The 21483-nt window shown below is 37.6% G+C and overlaps 1 protein-coding gene across 1 annotated transcript in view; it reads right to left on the bottom strand.

The window, feature by feature from the left end:
- The window catches only part of LOC115448606, a 160978-nt gene that overhangs the window by 23318 nt on the left and 116177 nt on the right, over positions 1 to 21483 (bottom strand). The window contains exons 7-8 of the mRNA XM_037444047.1: positions 17925 to 18008; positions 12689 to 12836 (exon numbers count right to left, since the gene is read on the bottom strand). Coding sequence (XP_037299944.1) covers positions 12689 to 12836; positions 17925 to 18008 — 232 coding nt within the window. The remainder of the gene's footprint in view (positions 1 to 12688; positions 12837 to 17924; positions 18009 to 21483) is intronic.

The following is a 21483-nucleotide window of genomic DNA, read 5'->3' on the forward strand; positions in this document are numbered from 1 at the left end:
ACTGCTACTTGGCTGTAGAAATAGATATTGCGGTACCTATTCAGGTGGACTCTCACATATGAGAGACCTACCACCAGAATTTTAAATCCACTATTTCACATCTTGATATTTTACTGGGACAATGAAACAAATGTCTCTGATATTGTTGAATTTTAATTAGCAACATAATATTATATTTGCACGTAACTAAGATTATAGTGTAATTCTATCACAGCGCCTAATGTAAAAATTGATTTATAAAATGGGGCAGTTACCATAACCTATCCATTATTTTTGAAAATTAAGATAGGCATTAACAGTTTTTTTTTGGTAGTATTGCTGTCGCATTGCAAAAATCCACCCTGTATAAACGTAGCGTGCTTCAGAGCATTTATCTACTGTTTATTATTTAGTATGATATAATATAAACTATACTCTCATTTAACTAAATTAAATATTACCACTATACTATGCAAAAAAAAAAAAAAATATAATTATATTATCTCAATTTTTCAGGTAAGACGTTTTTAGATTCGCATAACATAAAATCGATTTCAATATTAGCTGAACTTATCAAATTAAGACATAAAACTTTTTAATTCGTCCTGAAACGAAATCATTAATTTATTTCAATGAATTTTACTTTCGATAACAACAAAGAAAAATGCCCGGTAAGTTTCAAAGAGGACTTGACTGGACTACTTATCAAAAATATTTAACTGATATTGAGTTTCAAATAAGTGGAAGAATTTATTCTGAAATTTAAGAAATTTTAGTTTTATGAGTCAGTGAATTTAAATTAGAATTCGTTTAAATAATACGATTTAAGTATGTGAAACTAATAAGAATAAGAAGATATAATAATATCAGGCTCGTATTAAATACTGTCGCACTGCTGGGCACGGGCCTCCTCTAACTAGTGAGAGGGATTAGGCCTTAGTCTACCACGCTGGCTTAATGCGGATTAATAGATTCCACACATCCCGACAATTCCTATAAAGAACTTCTCAAGTATTCAGCTTTCCTCACGATGTTTTCAATCATCGTTAAAACAAGCGATAATTCACAAATATTATTTATTGGACATTTCACTTACAGGCAAAGATATTTCAACTGAAATATTGTATGGGCAGTAGTGTAGATCGTTTGAAGGTACGATAAAGGATCGAAGTAGACCGATAGTTCCATTTTCGTGCTTTAAAATCTAAACTAAATCGGTAATGGTAGTTTTTTCCTATTTGATAACAAAGCCGTCTTATAATAATCTAATTTGTACAAAACAAAGTTGTTTTCAACTCGTCGTATTAGCTTTTACTTTAACCTGATCCGCGGGTACGTCATTCGAAGAAGTTAGGCAACTATTTATGAAAGAAGACTTTATAACGTAAACAAACATTAATAATAATAATAATAATAAATTAAATAAATTCCCAGGATTATAGGCTTTGGATCACGGAACGCATAGACTTCTTTAAACAAAAAGTTTATGCGTGGGCGAACCGCATTCGTCGCTATAAGAAACGATGGGATCGATTCCAACAGAATCGTACTTTTCAAAGCGATCAAAAGAGGGTTTATAGGTGTTGGGAGAATTCTACACAAGGTGTGGCAGATGGGCAGCACCTAGTGCTCGTGATATGCACAATTATTGGACGAATATATGGTCATCGCCCGTCTCCCACACTGAAGCCTCCTGGTTTGGTGTTGTAGATCGAGCTTGCGAGACAATACCGGCTATGGAAGCCATTTCAATTAGTCCAGTGGATGTCCTGGCCGCTATCCGTCCAACACAAAATTAGAAGGCTCCTGGACCGGATGGTTTGCACAATTTCTGGTTGAAATGGTTTCCCAGTTCGCATGCTCGTTTGGCAGCACAGTTCCAGAATGCGCTTGATGGTGGTTCGCTTCCAACATTTATGACGACAGGTGTCACTCACCTGCTCTTTAAATCCGGTTGTACCACGGACCCAAAAAATTATAGACCCATAACATGCCTTCCTACTATTTACAAACTCCTCACATCCATATTAAGATATAAAATTACAAATCATTTCACAACCAACAATATCCTTTTTCCCGGTCAAACAGGATGCAAGATTGGATCACGTGGTACAAAGGAGCTCCTTCTCATTGACATGACCATTTGCCAGCAGGCTCGTCATAATAGGCGGAATTTATCGGCTGCCTGGATTGATTATAAGAAAGCCTATGATTCAGTGCCCCATACTTGGCTCTTGAGGGTGTTGAATTTGTATAAGGTTGGTACAAATTTATGCACCTTACTTGGGTCATGTATGGGACAATGGACCACTGTTCTCAGATATCCAGGTGGTGTGATTCCCGCTGAATGTGATGAGCCGATTAGGATCAAGCGGGGTATATTCCAGGGTGACAGTCTGAGTCCATTGTGGTTCTGCATGGCCCTGAATCCTCTCAGTACTCTCTTGTTGGATTCGGGGTTAGGATACCGTCTACGGAGAGGGAGTGAGCCTATATCTCACTTGCTTTACATGGATGATCTCAAGTTGTTTGCATCAAAACAAACCGAATTGATTGAGTTGTTAAAAATAACTGAAAAATTTAGCAACTCAATCAATATGGAGTTTGGTGTAGATAAATGTGCAGTTATTCATGTGAAGCGAGGAGAGGTTGTGGTCTCTGATGACATTCAAATCTCAGAGACTGTAAGACTTAAATCCCTTTCTGAGACAGAGACCTACAAATATCTGGGTATGCCTGAGGCATTGGGTATTGTTAGTGCAGACGTAAAACAATCGGTGAGGGAACGTTTCTTTGGCCGCCTGAGAAAAATACTCAACAGTTTTTTATCGGGTGGAAACAAGATTCGCGCCTTCAACGGTTGGGTTATGCCTGTACTCATGTACTCTTTTGGTATACTCAGATGGACTCAGACCGAATTGGACGCCCTGGACAGAAAGGTCCGGACTCTACTGACTGCACATCGTATGCACCACCCACGTTCGTCAGTGATGAGATTGTACATCCCGCGGAAGTGTGGAGGCCGAGGTTTACTTAATGCTAAGGACTTGCATAACCGCGAGGTGTGCAATCTTAGGGATTATTTCCTTCACAGTGAAGTGGGCATGCATAGGGTTGTAGTTATGGTGTATAAAGGATTAACCCCGCTTTCCTTGGCGAAAGAGAACTGGCGAAGACCGCTGGTATTGGGTATAAGGGAGCGCAGGGAAATATGGAAGAGCAAAGAATTACACGGTCGGTTCTATCGGGCCCTTCATGGACCTGATGTGGACCAGCTTGCGTCCGTATCTTGGCTACGTTTTGGTAACCTCTTTGGGGAAACTGAGGGTTTTGTCTTTGCAATTATGGACGAAGTTATCAAAACGAACAATTATAGGAAATACATCCTGAAGGACGGTACGGTCGATATTTGTCGGGCATGCCATCGTCCTGGTGAATCAATCAGGCATGTAATTTCCGGTTGTTCGTATCTTGCTAACGGCGAGTACTTGCATAGACACAACCTTGTAGCCAAGATCATACACCAGCAAATTGCTCTTCGATATGGTCTTGTGTCTTCTGAAGTACCATATTACCAGTATATACCACAACTAGTTCTCGAAAATGATCATGCAACGCTGTATTGGGATCGATCTATTATCACAGACAGGACAATTGTTGCCAATAAGCCTGATATTGTGATAGTAGATCGATTGTCGCGCCGGGCAATACTTGTTGATGTCACCATTCCGCATGACGATAACCTTGTTAAGGCCGAAAAAGATAAATTGTCCAAATATTTAGACTTGGCACATGAGGTTACCGACATGTGGGATGTGGACTCTACAATTATTGTCCCGATTGTCGTTTCTGCGCATGGATTGATACCAAAGAGCCTCGATCAACATCTTCGGAAGCTCTCAATTGGCCGTTGGGTCGGAGGCCAGATGCAGAAGGCGGTATTGCTGGACACGGCGCGCATTGTGAGGAGATTCCTCACTTTGAATCCCTAACCGCCGGTGGCCTGGGTCTTGCGCTTCGCCATCGGAGGGTCATACATTTTTTATATTTTTATATGCATGTTTTATTTTTTAAATGTATATGTAAAAATGTAAAAAAAAAATACCTTTAAAATAAAGAGAATTGACCATAATAATAATAATAATAAGCCCGCAGGGGCGGCTTTGTGGCGAGCCGACGGTGAGTGGCGACACCGCGTTCCCTGATTCCGTGGGGGCTAAATGAGACCCCCTGACCCTTGGCTTGCCTTAACTGGCCGGCTAGGGGTGGAAGTCGCAAGAGCTAAGAAACTCAGCTCTAGGGTGGAAGTGCTCAATCTGCGTAATAACGAGGAAATCCGCTCCGGGACGCGACAGCGACCTGCGATGGTGAAATCGGTGCACACCTCTCGACACCCTTAAGCCACCCACACCGGTGTTGCGTCCTTGGCTTACGCCACTTATGGGATGCCCATCTAGTGGAGGGCAAGTCACCGTCTGCCTTGAATACATAAGATTGAGACATTTTACTTGGCAGGCGTCCCGTTGTCTCAATCAATAGCCCAGCAACCAGTCCAGCTAGATCCCATCCATAGACCCAGTATAATTCCTATCTTTTCTGCAATAGTCCCTGCACCTTGCAAGGGCTGTCTTTGGCTGTATTTCCTCCATAAGTACAGACAGAGAGAGTACTCGCAAGGTGTATAAACCCCAACTAAAGTAATGTATCTTAAAGGGGCCTCTACGTGTTGGATCCATGTCCCCACGCAAGCCTTCCAAAGGGACCGGCCTTTATGCCGTGATTTCCCGCAGGAAAGATACAACATAATAATAATATCAGCCCTGTATTATATACTTGCCCACTGCTGAGCACGGGCCTCCTCTACTACTGAGAGGGATTAAGCCTTAGTCCACCACGCTGGCCTAGAGCGGATTGGTAGACTTCACACACCTTCGAAATTCCTATAGAGAACTTCTCAGATGTGCAGGTTTCCTCACGATGTTTTCCTTCACCGTTAAAGCGAACGATAAATTCACAAAGAATACACACATGATTTTTTTAGACAAGTCAGAGGTGTGTGCCCTTGGGATTTGAACCTGCGGACATTCGTCTCGGCAGTCCGTTCCACACCCAACTAGGCTATTGCCGCTTAAACAAACATTACATGCTGCTAATATTGCTTAGTTTAATTATTTCAATTTCTAGCTTCTTAAATTGTTCTGAAGTGCTATTGAAGACTTAATACGAGGGCCTACAGTTCGTTATTTATTGGTCAGGTAATTGATCGCTCAATCATTATTATGGACGTTTTTAACTTTTCAAGCACAATTGGCATGGAAGCGTGTAAAAAATAAATAGTTTTTACGTGCTTAGTAAATTAGATTGGTAAATCGGTTGTAATTGTTCTGGTTTGTGAGATGTATTCTATATACTTCGCTCGGGCACCAATATGGTTTGAGGGGGGTAGCTACCAGTGGCGAAGGGTGAAAATTTTGAAAAGGGAACCCGACGAAATATTTTTTTCTACAGGTAACATAATATAATACGCTGTTCACAATAAATTAAAATCAGTAAAATATCATAATACTTAATAATTTCCTTCTAACATAAAAATTATGTCTAGTCTCTGAATTTACAAAATAATCATATATTTTGAATGTAGGTACCTAAAAGAGTCCAACAAGAATTAATAACGCACAAACACTAATTATACATTCTAAATTATTAAAAATATTTCGCGCCAATAGCTCAACATGAAGCCGCAAATTCTCGGGTTACCCTGAAGTACACAGACACGCACGCACACATGTATTTTTACGTCACTTCCAAAAGATTAGACAAAGACACTGCGCTGCGTGTGAAAGAGAAACCAATATCGCGAGGGAAGCTATGCGCGGCCGGGTTCACTTCGAACACTATAAGGTGCGAGCATTGCGCGGGAGTTAGGATTTAAGAATTTGATATGAACGACAGATATCATTGAAGTATTGATTTAATTTAATAAATATAAGATGACTTGTTTGAATATACTATTTTTATTCTAGTTATATTGTTATGTTTTTCTTTTATTATTTTTAATTAATTTACAAAAGGTAACCCGGTAGGAATCGGCTTGTATGGACGCTTCGCCACTGGTAGCTACCAAACTTAACGATGAAAGGCGGTACTTTTACGACTGCACGTCAACCTTTTGATATAGATATTTTAAGTACATGATTTTATCTTTAAGGAACTAGAGAAAATCATTTGAACCAGATTCAGACAAACAGAATTCATTAATTAAATAATTAATATGATGAATAGAATTTAATTAAAGATTCAAAACTGGACATGTCTATTTTAACAGCTGTAGTTACCCCTTCTCTACGTCTCGGCTCCGTAATCAGAATATAGAACCAAAAATATTCTATCTCTATATCATTTATGATATGTGTGTATAAAACTCAATTATACTTATTGGCAAACATTCAATAACCTCAAGATTTTCATTAGTTAATGTAAAATGTGAAACAGTACAGTTGAATGTAAATGAAATCTTATTAATAGAAACTATTTGAACTTGATAAATAAATGGTGACATTTTTTTTTTCGAGATCTGCCGTGGTTTTCACTAGGTGTACCTTGCGAACGATGTACAAGCGATCCCCCGGCTTAGCAACCACGGCAGTCCCTGTAAGGAGTTGGTAGGCCCTACTGTTATCACCGAGAGTGCCAGCGGACGGCACGCTAGCGACCCACGGTTATCCGATCTCAGGGCTGGGAGGAAGAAGGGACGGGATAAAGTGAAGAAGGAAGGAGAAGGAGCCATCTCAGGATAGTTGGAAGGGAGAGGGAGGGGAAATGTTCGCGAACCCTTATAGGCCTCAATGTGTATTTAGCAACCACGAAATGGTGACATGTTACTTACTTCCTTTGGGATTTAGCGACGCGCCAAGTGCTTTAGGGTTTTTGGCAGTTAACCAAATCAAAAATTAAGGCTCTTACACTTGTGAATTGCGAAAGAATTCATATCGGAGAGAAGCCACAGCAAAATCGCCGCGAAAACGCAGCGGACGCGCATAGAACACGCCGCTGCCCGGATGCGTAAGCTCTTAAATTCAACGACATAATTGAGTAGGTACACTTTCGTACAACAACCCTTTTCATCAATTGCAATGGATTAACGCGTAACATAAAGTTCTTGACATTCACATGTAGAAACACATGTTTCATTCATTTACAATATAATACACAGTAGATCTTCCAGTCCGTCGTCGAATTAACAAAGCTAACAGTAATATTTCCTCGCCGGAATTCATTCTACTACTGACTGTCCAAAATGCGTTGAGAGTCCGCACCGTGTTCGCAGCGCGTCCCCTGCGAATTCTGGGTAAATTCACTACGTCTTTGCTCCGCTGTAGAAACGCTCGCAATCCGCCAGTATGATAGCTCTCTAAAACTGACATAAAACCGACTGAGATAAAGAGAAACGAAGGCGGATTCTAAGATGGGCCATGAGAAATCGAAATTAAGCATTATCCATTCCCTAGATTTTTTATATTGTTGCTCTTTAATAACATTTTTCATCGTATGCAACCTTCTTCCATGTTAAAACGTTTATATTAATAATAATAATTCAGCCCTTCCCCTGCGTAGTATAAAATATTTTTTAAATAAAAGCTACAGATCAATTTCTCATTATCTCTACGCACAGGAGGGCTGTTCACTACCAACACAGTGCAGTGGATGTATTATTGTCATTAAAAAGTATGCCCGCAAGGCGCAGAGGACATCAGTGATCTATTAACTTAGATTGGCGTTATATTGTCCAATGTCGCTCTCATATTAAGGACATAATAAATGGGTTAACAAGCTTGATTGAATGGGGATAAGGTAATTTATTCTTGATACTTTTATTTCCCATAACATTTTATTAATTCATGCCGTGTATATTTATATACACAGCAGAAATGGTGTGGGCGGTGGGACGACGCCTTCCTTTATTAACTTTTAAAGACATGGTTTAAGGTATGAATATATCTATATTAAGTAGTTATTACCTACATATGTTAGTTATACGTACAGACAGGTACAAAAATAGTTGAATAAACTCAAAACTTAAAATCACATACGTTAAGGTTAATTGTAAGATTTTACCTTTGTGTAAATTCCTTATATTTTGTTTTTGTGAAGAAAAACACAATGTTGGTAAAAACACAAAAGTATACATTCGATTTGAAGTTTTCATTTTATCCATTTACTTATGACTGTTCACATTGCCAATGACACACTAATTACTACTAATTTTAAGCAACTTTTTTCATCGAGCTCATACTTGAAAAATATGCGTTCCGAATTCTAATTTACATTCCGCACAATAATGCCACTACTTAAAGAGATTGTATAATCAATTAATCTAAATTGTTGAAAGCGGCAATGTTCGTTGTGGACCGGACTGCGGAGACGAATGACTGCTGGTTTAAAAACAAAGGGCACACACCTCTGACTTTTCTAAAATTATTTTTATATTCTTTGTGAAAGGTTGACTGGTAGAGAATACCTTCGGCATTAAGTCCGCCTTTATACTCTTTGTATATAAAGTGTAATAAATAAATAATAATAAATAAATAAATAAAAATAAATAAAAAAATAAATCGCTTGCTTTAAAGGTGAAGGAAACATCGTAGACAAGCATAACTGAAATGTTCTCTACAGGAATTTTGAGGATGTGTGAAATCTACTAACTTCATTAGGCCAGCGTGGTAGACTAAGGCCTAATCCCTCTCAGTAGTAAAGGAGGCCTGTGCCAAGCAGTGGGATAGTTATAATACAGAGATAATATTATTATTATGTTGTATCTTTCCTGCGGGAAATCACGGCATAAAGGCCGGTCCTTTTGGAAGGCTTGCGTGGGGACAGGGATCCAACACGTAGAGGCCCCTTTAAGATACATTACTCTAGTTGGGGTTTATACACCTTATTATATTATTATTATTATGTTGTATCTTTCCTGCGGGAAATGACGACATAAAGGCCGGTCCTTTTGGAAGGCTTGCGTGGGGACATGGATCCAACACGTAGAGGCCCCTTTAAGATACATTACTCTAGTTGGGGTTTATACACCTTGCGAGTACTCTCTCTGTCTGTACTTATGGAGGAAATACAGCCAAAGACAGCGCTTGCAAGGTGCAGGGACTATTGCAGATAAGATGGGAATTATACTGGGTCTATGGATGGGATCTTGCTGGACTGGTTACTGGGCTATTGACTGAGACAACGGGACGCCTGCCAAGTAAAATGTCTCAATCTTATGAATTCGAGGCAGGCGGTGACTTGCCCCCCACTAGATGGGCATCCCATAAGTGGCGTAAGCCAAGGACGCAACACCGGTGTGGGTGGCTTAAGGGTGTCGAGAGGTGTGCACCGATTTCACCATCGCGGGTCGCTGTCGCGTCCCGGAGCGGGTTTCCTCGCTATTACGCAGATTGAGTACTTCCACCCTGGAGCTGAGGTTCTTAGCTCTTGCGACTTCCACCCCTAGCCGGCCAGTTAAGGCAAGCCAAGGGTCAGGGGGTCTCATTTAGCCCCCACGGAATCAGGGAACGCGGTGTCGCCACTCACCGTCGGCTCGCCACAAAGCCGCCCCTGCGGGCTTATTAATTATTATTATTATTATATAATCTAAAATTGTAATAAAACATAGCCACCTAACGCGTTGTCATACAGAAACTGTCACTCTCGTCATTTCTCATTTTGAAGTCATTGTAAACGACTAACTGTCCATAACATCTAACTTCAAGGGTCCAGGTGTTATAGAAAAACATAATTTTTTACTTATGTATTTCCATATCAAATTATCTCTCTTACGGTAACTTTAACTGAACATGTATTTGCAAAGATTAATCATGTTCAGGACTAATATTATATCATGATCTTTAAATTCAAGTAAATTTACCTCTGAATAGAAAATTTTTCTAAGTGTAAAATTATAAAAAGTTTTATTAGCAATCCTTAAATACTGCCAGAACACAATTCAAGAAATCTTTGTATTTTCGGTAATTGTTACTCACCTAAAATATATTACGTCGTATTTTGAGTAAAAATATGTTTAAATACCTTTATTATTCATCATCTGTCCCCATTTCAATTTAATTAAGTATCAATATATGTTTTTTATTGTTATAGAAACATATTATATTTTATGACCTGTGTAAAGTCAATCATAATATTCTGGATTCAATACTCTGCTATTATTTGTTGGTTAAAAGGATTACAAAAGAAAAGCATTATATTGCACGCCTGACGTGATGCTGTGACGAGCCGCGACAATGTCGGGCGAAAATCACCAACAAGTCAGACAAGTTTTACACTCGAAAAGTACACACAAATTTCATTTAATATATTCTATTTAATTAAAGACGCAAGCTCTAGGTTGCTATGTTTCTGCGGTTTCAATAATTCACTAACTGGCTCACGTCTGTTTCAAATAAACTATTACTTGCGCCTCGTCTCACCAATGACAGCGAAAGTCAAGAAAACGAAAGTTTTGCTGCCGCGTTTGCGAACTATAAGCCTAGGGCTGCTACTTGACTAGTAGGTAAGGTAGATATAATATTTTTAACTGTTTCGTCGAGTTTTGATTACAAAGTAAGATCAATCAAAGCAATAAAAGAAAAGTATTTGCTCACGACTCTGCCTGGGTGAGACTCCCAATAACTCTATTAAAAGGTGTTTTTTCTGGAAGAATAAAGAATAGATATAAACCAGACAAAATCAAAGTTAACAATGTGTATAGTTTCATAGATTTTATAATAAATTTATTAGTTGTATTTAGCTTTTATTTTTACATCGTAAATTACACAAGTATACAAAAAAAAAATGTGAGAGTTCGCAATATTATTGCCGAGGAAACATTATGCACACGCGACGAGGTCCCACATTATTTATCAATCGTTTTACACTGCCTCAAATAAATTTATATATCATAGCTATAATTCGCTAGCTTACTATTACAAAGTCTTATATTAAAATTAACTTGTATTGAAAAAAAAAAAATGATTTAAAATGTTCATGTTGTTGAAAATGAGAATAAACTAATTTAATGGTTTCCCCTTTTCATTGGAAATTTTTACTGAAAAGGCCATATAATTATTTGGTATACATGAATCAAACTGTGCCATAAATATAACATAAAACATTGTAGTATTATTTAAACTGAGTTTCCAGACGACCGAAACTTTAAAAAATTGTTTTATTTTCAATGTCTAACATTCGCATAACATAAAAAATCATTATTATAATATTATATTAAGTAGTATCTATACTATTATATAAAGCTGAAGAGTTTGTTTGTTTGTTTGTTTGTTTGAACGCGCTAATCTCAGAAACTACCGGTTCAAACTGAAAAAATCTTTTAGGGTTGGATAGCCCTTTGTTCGTGGAGTGCTATAGGCTATATATCATCACGCTATACCCAATAGGAGCGGAGCAGTAATGGCTTATCTCAGGAACTACCGGTTCGAAATGAAAAATTCTTTTTGTGTTGGATAGCCCTTTGTTCGTGGAGTGCTATAGGCTATACATCATCACGCTATACCCAATAGGAGCGGAGCAGTAATGGCTAATCTCAGGAACTACCGGTTCGAACTGAAAAATTCTTTTTGTGTTGGATAGCCCTTTGTTCGTGGAGTGCTATAGGCTATATATCATCACGCTATACCCAATAGGAGCGGAGCAGTAATGGCTTATCTCATGAACTACCGGTTGGAACTGAAAAATTATTTTTGTGTTGAATAGCCCTTTGTTATTGTAGTGCTATAGGCTGTATATCATCACGCTATGCCCAATAGGAGCGGAGCAGTAATGGCTAATCTCAGGAACTACCGGTTTAAACTGAAAAATTCTTTTTGTGTTGGATAGCCCTTTGTTTGTAGAGTGCTATAGGCTATATATTATCACGCTAAGACCAATAGGAGCGGAGCAGTAATGAAGCATGTTGCAAAAAGGGGGAAAATTTATTAGTTTTGAGAGCTACCGTTGCGTGCGTTGCGTAAACGGTTAAAGTTATACAACAATGATGTATGACGGGATTGTTCCTCTTAAAAAGTTCTACAAAAATATATTATAAAACAAAGTCCCCCGCTGCATCTGTCTGCCTGAACGTGTTAAACTCAAAAACTACCCAACGTATTAAGATGAAATTTGGTATGGAGACAGTTTGAGACCCTGGGAAGAACATATGCTCCCGGGAAAATATATAGTGACTTTTATAACGGAAAACTTTAGCCCGAAAAACTTTAAAACGCGGGCGGAGCCGCGGGCAAAAGCTAGTATTATATAAGTACAGTTACTTTGTACTTATAATTGAAACGTTCCCAATTACAACTTGATACACTTTTGGGGATTTAGTTTGAATTAATTATATTATAATTTTGATGTATTAAATTACATTGATTTTTGGTTAATGAAGCTATTCTTGATGTGTTCCACCTTGTTACTACTATCGATCCCATGTATCTTTAAGTACGAAGTCATCATTTTGACCTGTTTTTTATTGACGCTATTTTAATGTTAGAAAAATTCATATTAATGTGAAAGTAACTTTGTTATGTTTACACGGTTTTTCAACGTGAAAGAGATATAAAGCGAGATATAAAGTTGAATAACATATTCGCGGCCGAAGCCACGATCTACGACTAAGGTATTTAATGGATAACCCGTCAGTATGCTTGAAACTTGAAAGGTCACTTACTGATTGTTTTAGCTGGTGGCGCCTCGGAGAAATCCTCAGGGTCGCAGCGGCTCGGCATGGGTTTTCCAGCTGAACGACGCCTGCCGCTTGGTGCGGAGCTGGTGGTGGTTGTCTGCTGAGCTGTGGCCGTGTATTGGACTATAGCCAACTGCCGGAGAACATACATTTTATCACTGTTACAGTTTGAGGACTCAAGGCAACGCTCGTAGTAGTAGAGCACATGCCAAGAGGTAGAACATAGTATATATATAAACAAGATATGCTAAGTTTATATACAATTTTATTATATTTCCAATTACAGTGTTGTCTGAATTGATTAGGCTATATAGAAACGTATGAATTGTATTAAATTACATTGAAAAATATTGTCATGCGATCTCCGTACTTCGAAGATTACAGATTAGGTAGGCAGGTTAGATATAGTATTACATATCGATAGAATTATTTAAATATAAATTCAACTAAAATGATTTCACATTTTATAATGGCTTCAAGAATTGCACTGGAGCTATGTTACTACTATATTTAGATCGAAAACAGCAACTAGCCTGCAGCAGATTATATCGACTAAAGTGTTAACTATTTCTGAATTCAGATATCCATTAGAGCTTAGAGGAAACTAAAATAATTTTGAGGTATTCGAGTGTGTTTTAGTTTCATACCACTTTCGAACTTATTTTCGGAATACATTAGAGCTAATCCAAATACCATATTGATTTTCAGGGTATGACATTGTTTGGAGAAGGTATTCAAAAGCTATTAGGGAATATGGATATAGATATCTAGAAAGATAACGTCAAGCGTAAGCTTTACAAGTTGCAAGCAAGGGCAATATTTGTAGTAATAGAAATATTGTTATTGATAAGTTTACCGCGAAATTTGGAATATAATTCCCATAATTATCATAGATTGTGTAAGAATTTCTTCTTGGTTTATGAACAAATGCATTTATGAAAAAAAATACGTTAAAAAGTGGTTTTAGAAAATGCCATTTAAATTATTTTCGAACTTTACCATTACTCATAATTGATTATATCCACAATAATTCTCAAAATTACTAGTAGTATATGTATGATGTAAATTTTACATAGTTATTTCCACTTTTAACAGGTTGGTCTTATTTTTAGGGGAGGTTAATAGGTTTATATGGTCCGCAGTTGATTTTCAATAGTTGAAGCAGAAGAAACCGGTGGAAATAGGGTTAAATATTTTCTGCATTATGATTGAAAAAATATGCAGCATCTACGCCACATTAGGGTACGATAGGTAGGATACGATACGACAAGAACAAAGAATGAAGTAGTTCCTGCGTGTTCCTGAGATTTACAGATATTAATCATTGTTGGACCAAGTAAAATTTGAACCGATTCGAATCTCAATGACTTAATGTAACAATAATTATGGATAACTGTCTAATAATATTTAAGAATTACTGTACATATAATCAATTAAGAATACAATAATGATAAACCTCAAACATAATCTAAATATCGATTATCCAAAACCTAATAATAACCACAGTCTTCGCTCTGGAATTTTGGTCGTTAATGGTCTATCGCGGACCATCATGGCATCCATTTCCTTATTTACCGGCCATAAACTATAAAAAGGTTTCCGTGTTGCCAAGATTAATATATTTACAAAATCCCTTATATTTTTTATTATTATTGGGCGCAAAGATAAAATCGCTATGAATGGCTTAGATTAAGCGGCCTTCATTCATAAAGTTGTTTGTTGTGGATCAATCTGGATCATATTTATAATAGTAGTTATTATAATTATAGGGCATTTCAGACTTGCTATTATGTCAATGCTGATATAATTGCAAGAACCTAGTTATTATTTTATTTTATTTATTTGGGAAAAATAACTTTGTTACAACAAAATATATAACATAATATAAATAAATTTATCTAATGTAACAACAGCATTTTCTACATATTCTATAAATAATATTATAAATACATATTATAATCATATTACGACAGATCAAGAAGTTCTCACTTATTGTAACGCAAGAGAATGATAACAGTCAGACAAATCATAGACAGTATTGCAAGATATCGCATATTTGCAATTAGTTTTGTTTCTATATTTACATTTAGAAGCGTTCAATTCTTATTTGCGAACATTATTGGTATGTTTATTTAATACACAGACCACACTGACTTCGGTGGCGTAGTTGTGTTACGGTACCTACGTCTGCAGTTCTGAAGTCTCGAGTTGAATTGCAGGGTGTGTACAAAGTGATATTGGATTTTTCCTACTAAGTATCAGTCAGGAGTCTGGAATTTGTGCTCGTAATGACGATAAACTTGACCCTACTATGAGGCGGAATACATATGGAAATATAATGCATCAGTTGCACCTCTGCTAACAGATCCCATGATTGCAGAAATAAATAACATCTATGCATTTCCCAGCCTAGCAAGCGGCGATAGCCTAGTTGGGTGTGGAACGGACTGACAAGACGAATGTCTGCAGGTTCAAATCCCAAGGGCACACACCTCTGAATTTTCTAAAAATCATGTGTGTATTCTTTGTGAATTATCGTTCGCTTTAACGGTGAAGGAAAACATCGTGAGGAAACCTGCACATCTGAGAAGTTCTGTATAGGAATTTCGAAGGTGTGTGAAGTCTACCAATCCGCACTAGGTCAGCGTGGTGAACTAAGGCCTAATCCCTCTCAGTAGTAGAGGAGGCCCGTGCTCAGCAGTGGTCAAGTATACAGGGTGGTGACGACATAGCGACATTAAATGAAACCACATACCGAGTATCACGTTAGTAGTACGTATACCAAAAATTATCAAATTACAATCAATGGTTTAGCCGCAGGAATTATTTTTTACTTTAACGATTTTAGAACATGATGTACATACATTACGATTTTGCCACGCAAGTTCATTAGGTCATTCACCTCAAAACAATTTCATTTACCTACATGCGTAATACAACTAAATACAATGTGCGACTCGGTACTTAGAAATAATAATATCAATATTTTATTGTATTTAGACCTAATCACCATAAACATAACATTATTATTATTAGCAAAGAAAAATTGCCGAGGCGCACCACTTGTTTTGTAAACTGGTAAGATAGCTACGTTGTCAATTCGACATTTTTGTCTAAACATGTAGGTAAGTGTAGGCAAAAATACCAGATGTAAGGGAAGCGCTACCGAAAACCTTCGTTTTCGACAACAGCGCGATCGAATGATTACTATTTTACTCAAATATTCTTACATTTCTATACAGCGTTACGTATGGATAGATAAACTAAACTATTAATTAGAAACAAAATTCAATATTATTAAAAAAAAATATCATAATGTAAGTTGTAAGACGCACATCAGCCGATGCTGCTGTGCGGGCGCAGCGCGGCGCGGCGCGGCGGCGACTCTTTGTCGGCATTTCTTTTGTAGTTCGTACGCGTGTGTATTAGTTTTGATTAAATGTTCAAGTGTTTACATGAAATGTGAACCTAGTGACCATGACCACCATTTTTTAGATTACGTTCATGAATGAAACTTTACCCCCAAAAGGGATCGCCAAATAAGTACGTATGTACGCCTCTTACGTGCAGTGCCTACAGGTCAGATGAGGTTAGTAAACAATATTATAAAGGCTGGTGTGTTTAATTTTGATTATTTTCGCATTTAGTTTGTTTGAAAAATTAGATTCTTGTAGTTTTGCGTAATAACTTTTTTGATAAGTTTAGAGTGTTTTGATCAACTAGTAGGGTTCATGTTTTCATTTAATGTCGTTATGTCGTCACCACTCTGTATAATACAGGGCTGATATTATTATTATTATGCATTTCCCAAAAACTGGCACAATACGCAGTCCGCATTACAGACGTATGAAGAAAAGGTCCACATCTATCAGACTAGATAGTGTATCCGGGCATCGGAGCTCGCCTTAGCTCGGCGGTGTGTGAGCCCTTTGCGCTTAATTTATAATTTTAAAACAATCACGGTCTAAATCCGATTTTAATGAGACTGGAACGTGGCATAAGCTTCTTTTATCCCAACAAAGTGCACGGTCCTCTTGGGATTTTTATTCAGGAAAAACGTAGTTAGGAGAAGACGCGAGCAAAAGCTAGTTTGTACTAACAATGTTTTAAAGTAGTAGGTTGTTGATAACAGCAATTGAATATATTAAGGGAATATAAATCAATACGACGTGTGAAAAGTAGCGTTAAAAATAGCTGATATTAAATTTCCTATACACGCAGTATAATAACTCCAATAACGAATCTATTAATAAACATAAAGGCTATATTAAATTACATTCGATGTTTAATTTGTCGGTAAATTAAACACTCAATTTTCTTCATTAAGGGGCGTCGCAAAATCTCTTCGTTAGCAAATAGCCTTAACATCTATCTCAGGCCGAGAACACTAAATCTTGTCTGCCCGGGGCGCAATTTTCATACTTCGTTACCCACAGACGCTTATACATATGTATCGACAGCCTTACTGGATTTACTTGGATCCCATCATATTGCGAACAAACGTTCTTCGGCTAGCTATATTAGTTTTTAGTGCGACAAACTACGCCAATATCGAGTTGCTTTGGAAACTCTACGTTTGCTTAGCGACTAACTTCAAGTAGCCAGGTTCATCAGATATTCATTACTGGGAAATGTTGGGGTTGTTTAGTGTATTGGTATTTTGTTATCTTCTTCATGTTTGTGTGGTAAAGGTGAATGAATGCCTGCTAGCCAAGCTTTAGCCGCGGTGGCCAATCTCAACGGAAATCAGTCGCGTACGCAGAAGATATTGTGCACAAGTGTGTGCGCAATAAACAGGTGCATTCACTGTTTTTCCACTCGCGTAGACCAATGAGACGGTAATCCGACATGACCGGGCAGAAATCAGGTGCGGGACCATCGGATTTACGTGATTTCCGGATCAAAGGGGTATCACACCGCCAACTTCCAGACTCAACGCTGCCGCTGAGTAATTTTTAATATGGAAAAACTCAGTCATCATTATTTTAGGCCCAGGAATTCGAACTCAGGAGCTTAGCGCGCTATTTTTATACAAACTCATACCGTTACTCGTGTCAAGAATTGAAGAGAAAAATAATACGCATAGAAGACGAGTAAAAAGCATTTTATAACTAAATACTCTTTATGTGCTAAAAAAATTGGGTTTCAATAAACACAACAAATTTTTGAGAAAAACAAACCTATTATTTGTATAAATAGATCTACAAAATGAATTACTCACCCGATCGGAATAATCAAATGCAGCGGTGCCGCGCCCGTCCAGATACTCCTGGAACTGCGAGATGACACACACCATCGCATAGATCTGCCAACAAGAAGACTGTATTTTTACATATAGGTAAGTTATTTTTTGATGTGTGGTAGACCACAAAGCTATCATACTTTTAAGTTTATCGTACCATTTGAAAATGGAACACACGTATTTATTTACGTGTGTTCCATTTTCAAATGGTACTTATATTAATAAGCTTACAGTGTTAGTACCCCTAAACGCTTATATAATAATTAAATTTACTTTGTAATAAGAACATTAAATTTTTGTAGGTAAAGTTGACTCACTTAAGCGGCGATAGCCTAGTTGGGTGTGGAACGGACTGCGAAAACGAATGTTCGCAGGTTCAAAACCCAAGGGCACACACCTCTGACTTTTCTAAAATCATGTGTGTATTCTTTGTGAATTTATCGTTCGCTTTAACGGTGAAGGAAAACATCGTGAGGAAACCTGCACATCTTTTTTTTTTTTTTTTGTTTTCGCGGAGAAAGTGCCTTATGACTACCGCCCAGCCTTCGGGGGGGGCGACTGAGCGGTTATGTTGGGGTCACCGTGCCTTACGGCCCGGCGTTGAGCCACCCGGATTTTATCTTGACCTTCGGGTGACCGCCGGGCCGAGTCCCTAACCTATATACACGCACGGCATACCAACTAAAACTCCGCGGTGGCCGTCTTCGGCGCATTAGGGACGACTGTGGGCTTCCTCTGACTGAAATGTTTAAGTTTTCGTCCGCAGTCGTCCCTGCGCGATGCCGCCTGTTGCGGCCCGACTCCTATGGGGGGGCTCAGAAGCCCCCGCGTAACCGAAGGACGCTCTCGGCGTCAACGGCAGCATGAGGCCTACCTTCCACGCTGCCGTCCATCCCGGGGTCATCACAATGTGCGAGATGTGCACAACGTACACTAAGGGCGGACGGCCCCCAGCCGCCCGCCGACGACCCCCCGATGGCCCCTATTAGTCGCCTTTTACGACAGGCAGGGGATACCGTGGTGGAATTCTCCAAACGCCCCCATTCCTCAGGGCGGAAACCTGCACATCTGAGAAGTTCTCTATAGGAATTTCGAAGGTGTGTGAAGTCTACCAATCCGCACTAGGCCAGCGTGGTGGACTAAGGCCTAATCCCTCTCTGTAGTAGAGGAGGCCCGTGCTCAGCAGTGAGCAAGTATATAATACAGGGCTGATATTATTATTATTATTAAAGTTGACTCACTATAATTTGTATGACTAAGAAACGTATACTTTTTTACTAAAGGTATAAACTTCATCAGCAAATATGTCGTCATCCAATCTGCTCTGTGACAATGAGTTCATCAAAGTGATTGCTTTGGCTATACAGCCAACAGAGTGTACAGTCTTAGGTACTCGGCTGGGTGACGTTTCCCATCTTTATATCCGATACGAGATTTTTTTCATTGTTTTGAATGACGAGAAGAGATTCATCTGACGGTAAACGATACGACCGCCCATAAACAGTAGAAACACCATCCAACTCGTATTACAAAGTATTGTTTTGTGTTCCACTGCGTTTGCCATTCCGAGACATAAGATGTTTAGTTTTATTATGTACAGTAGTTACACTGGCTACAATGTTCTTCAAACCGGAACAAAACAGTGGCTAAACACTGCTGCTTGGCGGCTTAAATAGACATTGCGGTGGCACATACCTACCCAGGCGGTCTCTCACATATGATCTGGCTTTTTGAGGCTGTTTGTAATAAACTATATTTAAAAACATCAAAGAAGGGTGTCGAGTATAGAACAATAATTAGGCAATGCTTTTTAATTTAAAGTGCAGCTAATATTACTATTTAGGTATGTAGGTGATCACATTATGTGATATCGGTCGTGTGACGTCTCGTCATTCAATATTAAAAAAAGTATTTAAAATATAATTTTCTGTTTTTATAAATAGAATGTATCATTTTAATCGGTATCATCTTAAAAAACTGCAGCTGTAACGGAAATATGTAGATATGCGCAATATTATTAAATTTAAGAGAGCTTTCTACTGAAATCGTTAGGCGATCACAAACGACAGCCATAATGTAGATTGTTTATAAATTCTTATCATAAGATTACCGAAAATATAAATGACTAGCTTTTGCTCGCGGCTCCGGCGGCTTGAAAAATGTTTTCCGGGATAAAAGTCCCGCTTTACATTTCCAGGGATAAAAATAGCACTCAGGAATAATGTAGCTTCCTATTAAGGAAATAAAAAATCGGTTTAGTAGTTCTTGTTATTAGCGCGTTCAAACAAAAATAAAAATGATGTATAATCAATATGGCTTACTTTGTTAATGTCAAAGTTCGAATTTCAATCACTAGACGGCTATTAGTTTAAATTAATTTGCTCTACTTGCTGGATTTGTGCGTTCTGTCTGCTAACTTGTTATTTTTTCCACATAATTATAATGAAAATTCTCTTAAAAATGTTGTAAGGTTTTTAGCTGCTAGGTGATTCTATTATTTTTTCCACAAATATTTTGTAATTTCTTAGCTGTAGGGCTAAAACATATTCATTATACAAATGTAATACAATAACAACGTTATAATTTTATAACGAAACAGGCTTCATGAAATGTAAAACGTGATACTCTAAAATGTAGAAACGCGAAACAAAAAACCAGCCTCAAACTGAACTTATTTTATTTGCATGTATAAATATCCTGAGTATCAACAAAACAATTGTATTTGATGGTTTGGCTTCGCTATTGGATGTTCCTACCTGATGTTCCTCATCATTGGACCAAAAATGTTCGGCCCGAATACTTATAAAATAAAATTCTGCAAATTTTTTTCATTCTAATAGAATTTATTGAGAATGCTAACAAACTGATCAGATAATTTCTTTGTTTTGTCTAAAATTCAAAATACAAATGGAATTTATAATAAAAGGAATGCGAATATAAACGATAAAAGCGGGCCTTTATTGTTTACAAGCTGATGAATTGATAACTTCGGTGAAATGTAAGTTATAACAAAATATGCTCAAATACAAATAGATTAAATCTAATTTTGAAATAACCACATCGTAAAATATTGAGTAAAAAATATTTAGTTATTAAACAAATTCTTTAAAAATTAAATACATACCTATTTAATAACTTCACGTTAATTAAGCGCTATCGATAACATTTACGAAACAATGTGAATTCATTTACTCTTATAATTTCGATTTAGATAAGAATATTTTTTATTCATTCAAGATTATAATCGTAACTTATAAATTGATTGAACCCGGTACAATGAAAATCATTAAAATCTTATTCGATTTTGGAAGAATTTCTTCTGCGTCTTCTTTCAAGGTCCTATACCAATAAAAAATGGGACCAATCCGAAGCCTTACGTAATTGGATGCAAAAAAAATCATTAAAATCAGACCACGGGGCAGTACGTAGGCACGGTAGATATGAGGTTGTATTATCTAGTATTCATAATAAATCTAACTTACTGATTACTATCAAATGTTCTATTTATAATATTAATTGTACAATGTGAACCAACTTC

This window comes from Manduca sexta, chromosome 27 (assembly GCF_014839805.1).
Source record: "Manduca sexta isolate Smith_Timp_Sample1 chromosome 27, JHU_Msex_v1.0, whole genome shotgun sequence".
Taxonomy (NCBI): domain Eukaryota; kingdom Metazoa; phylum Arthropoda; class Insecta; order Lepidoptera; family Sphingidae; genus Manduca; species Manduca sexta.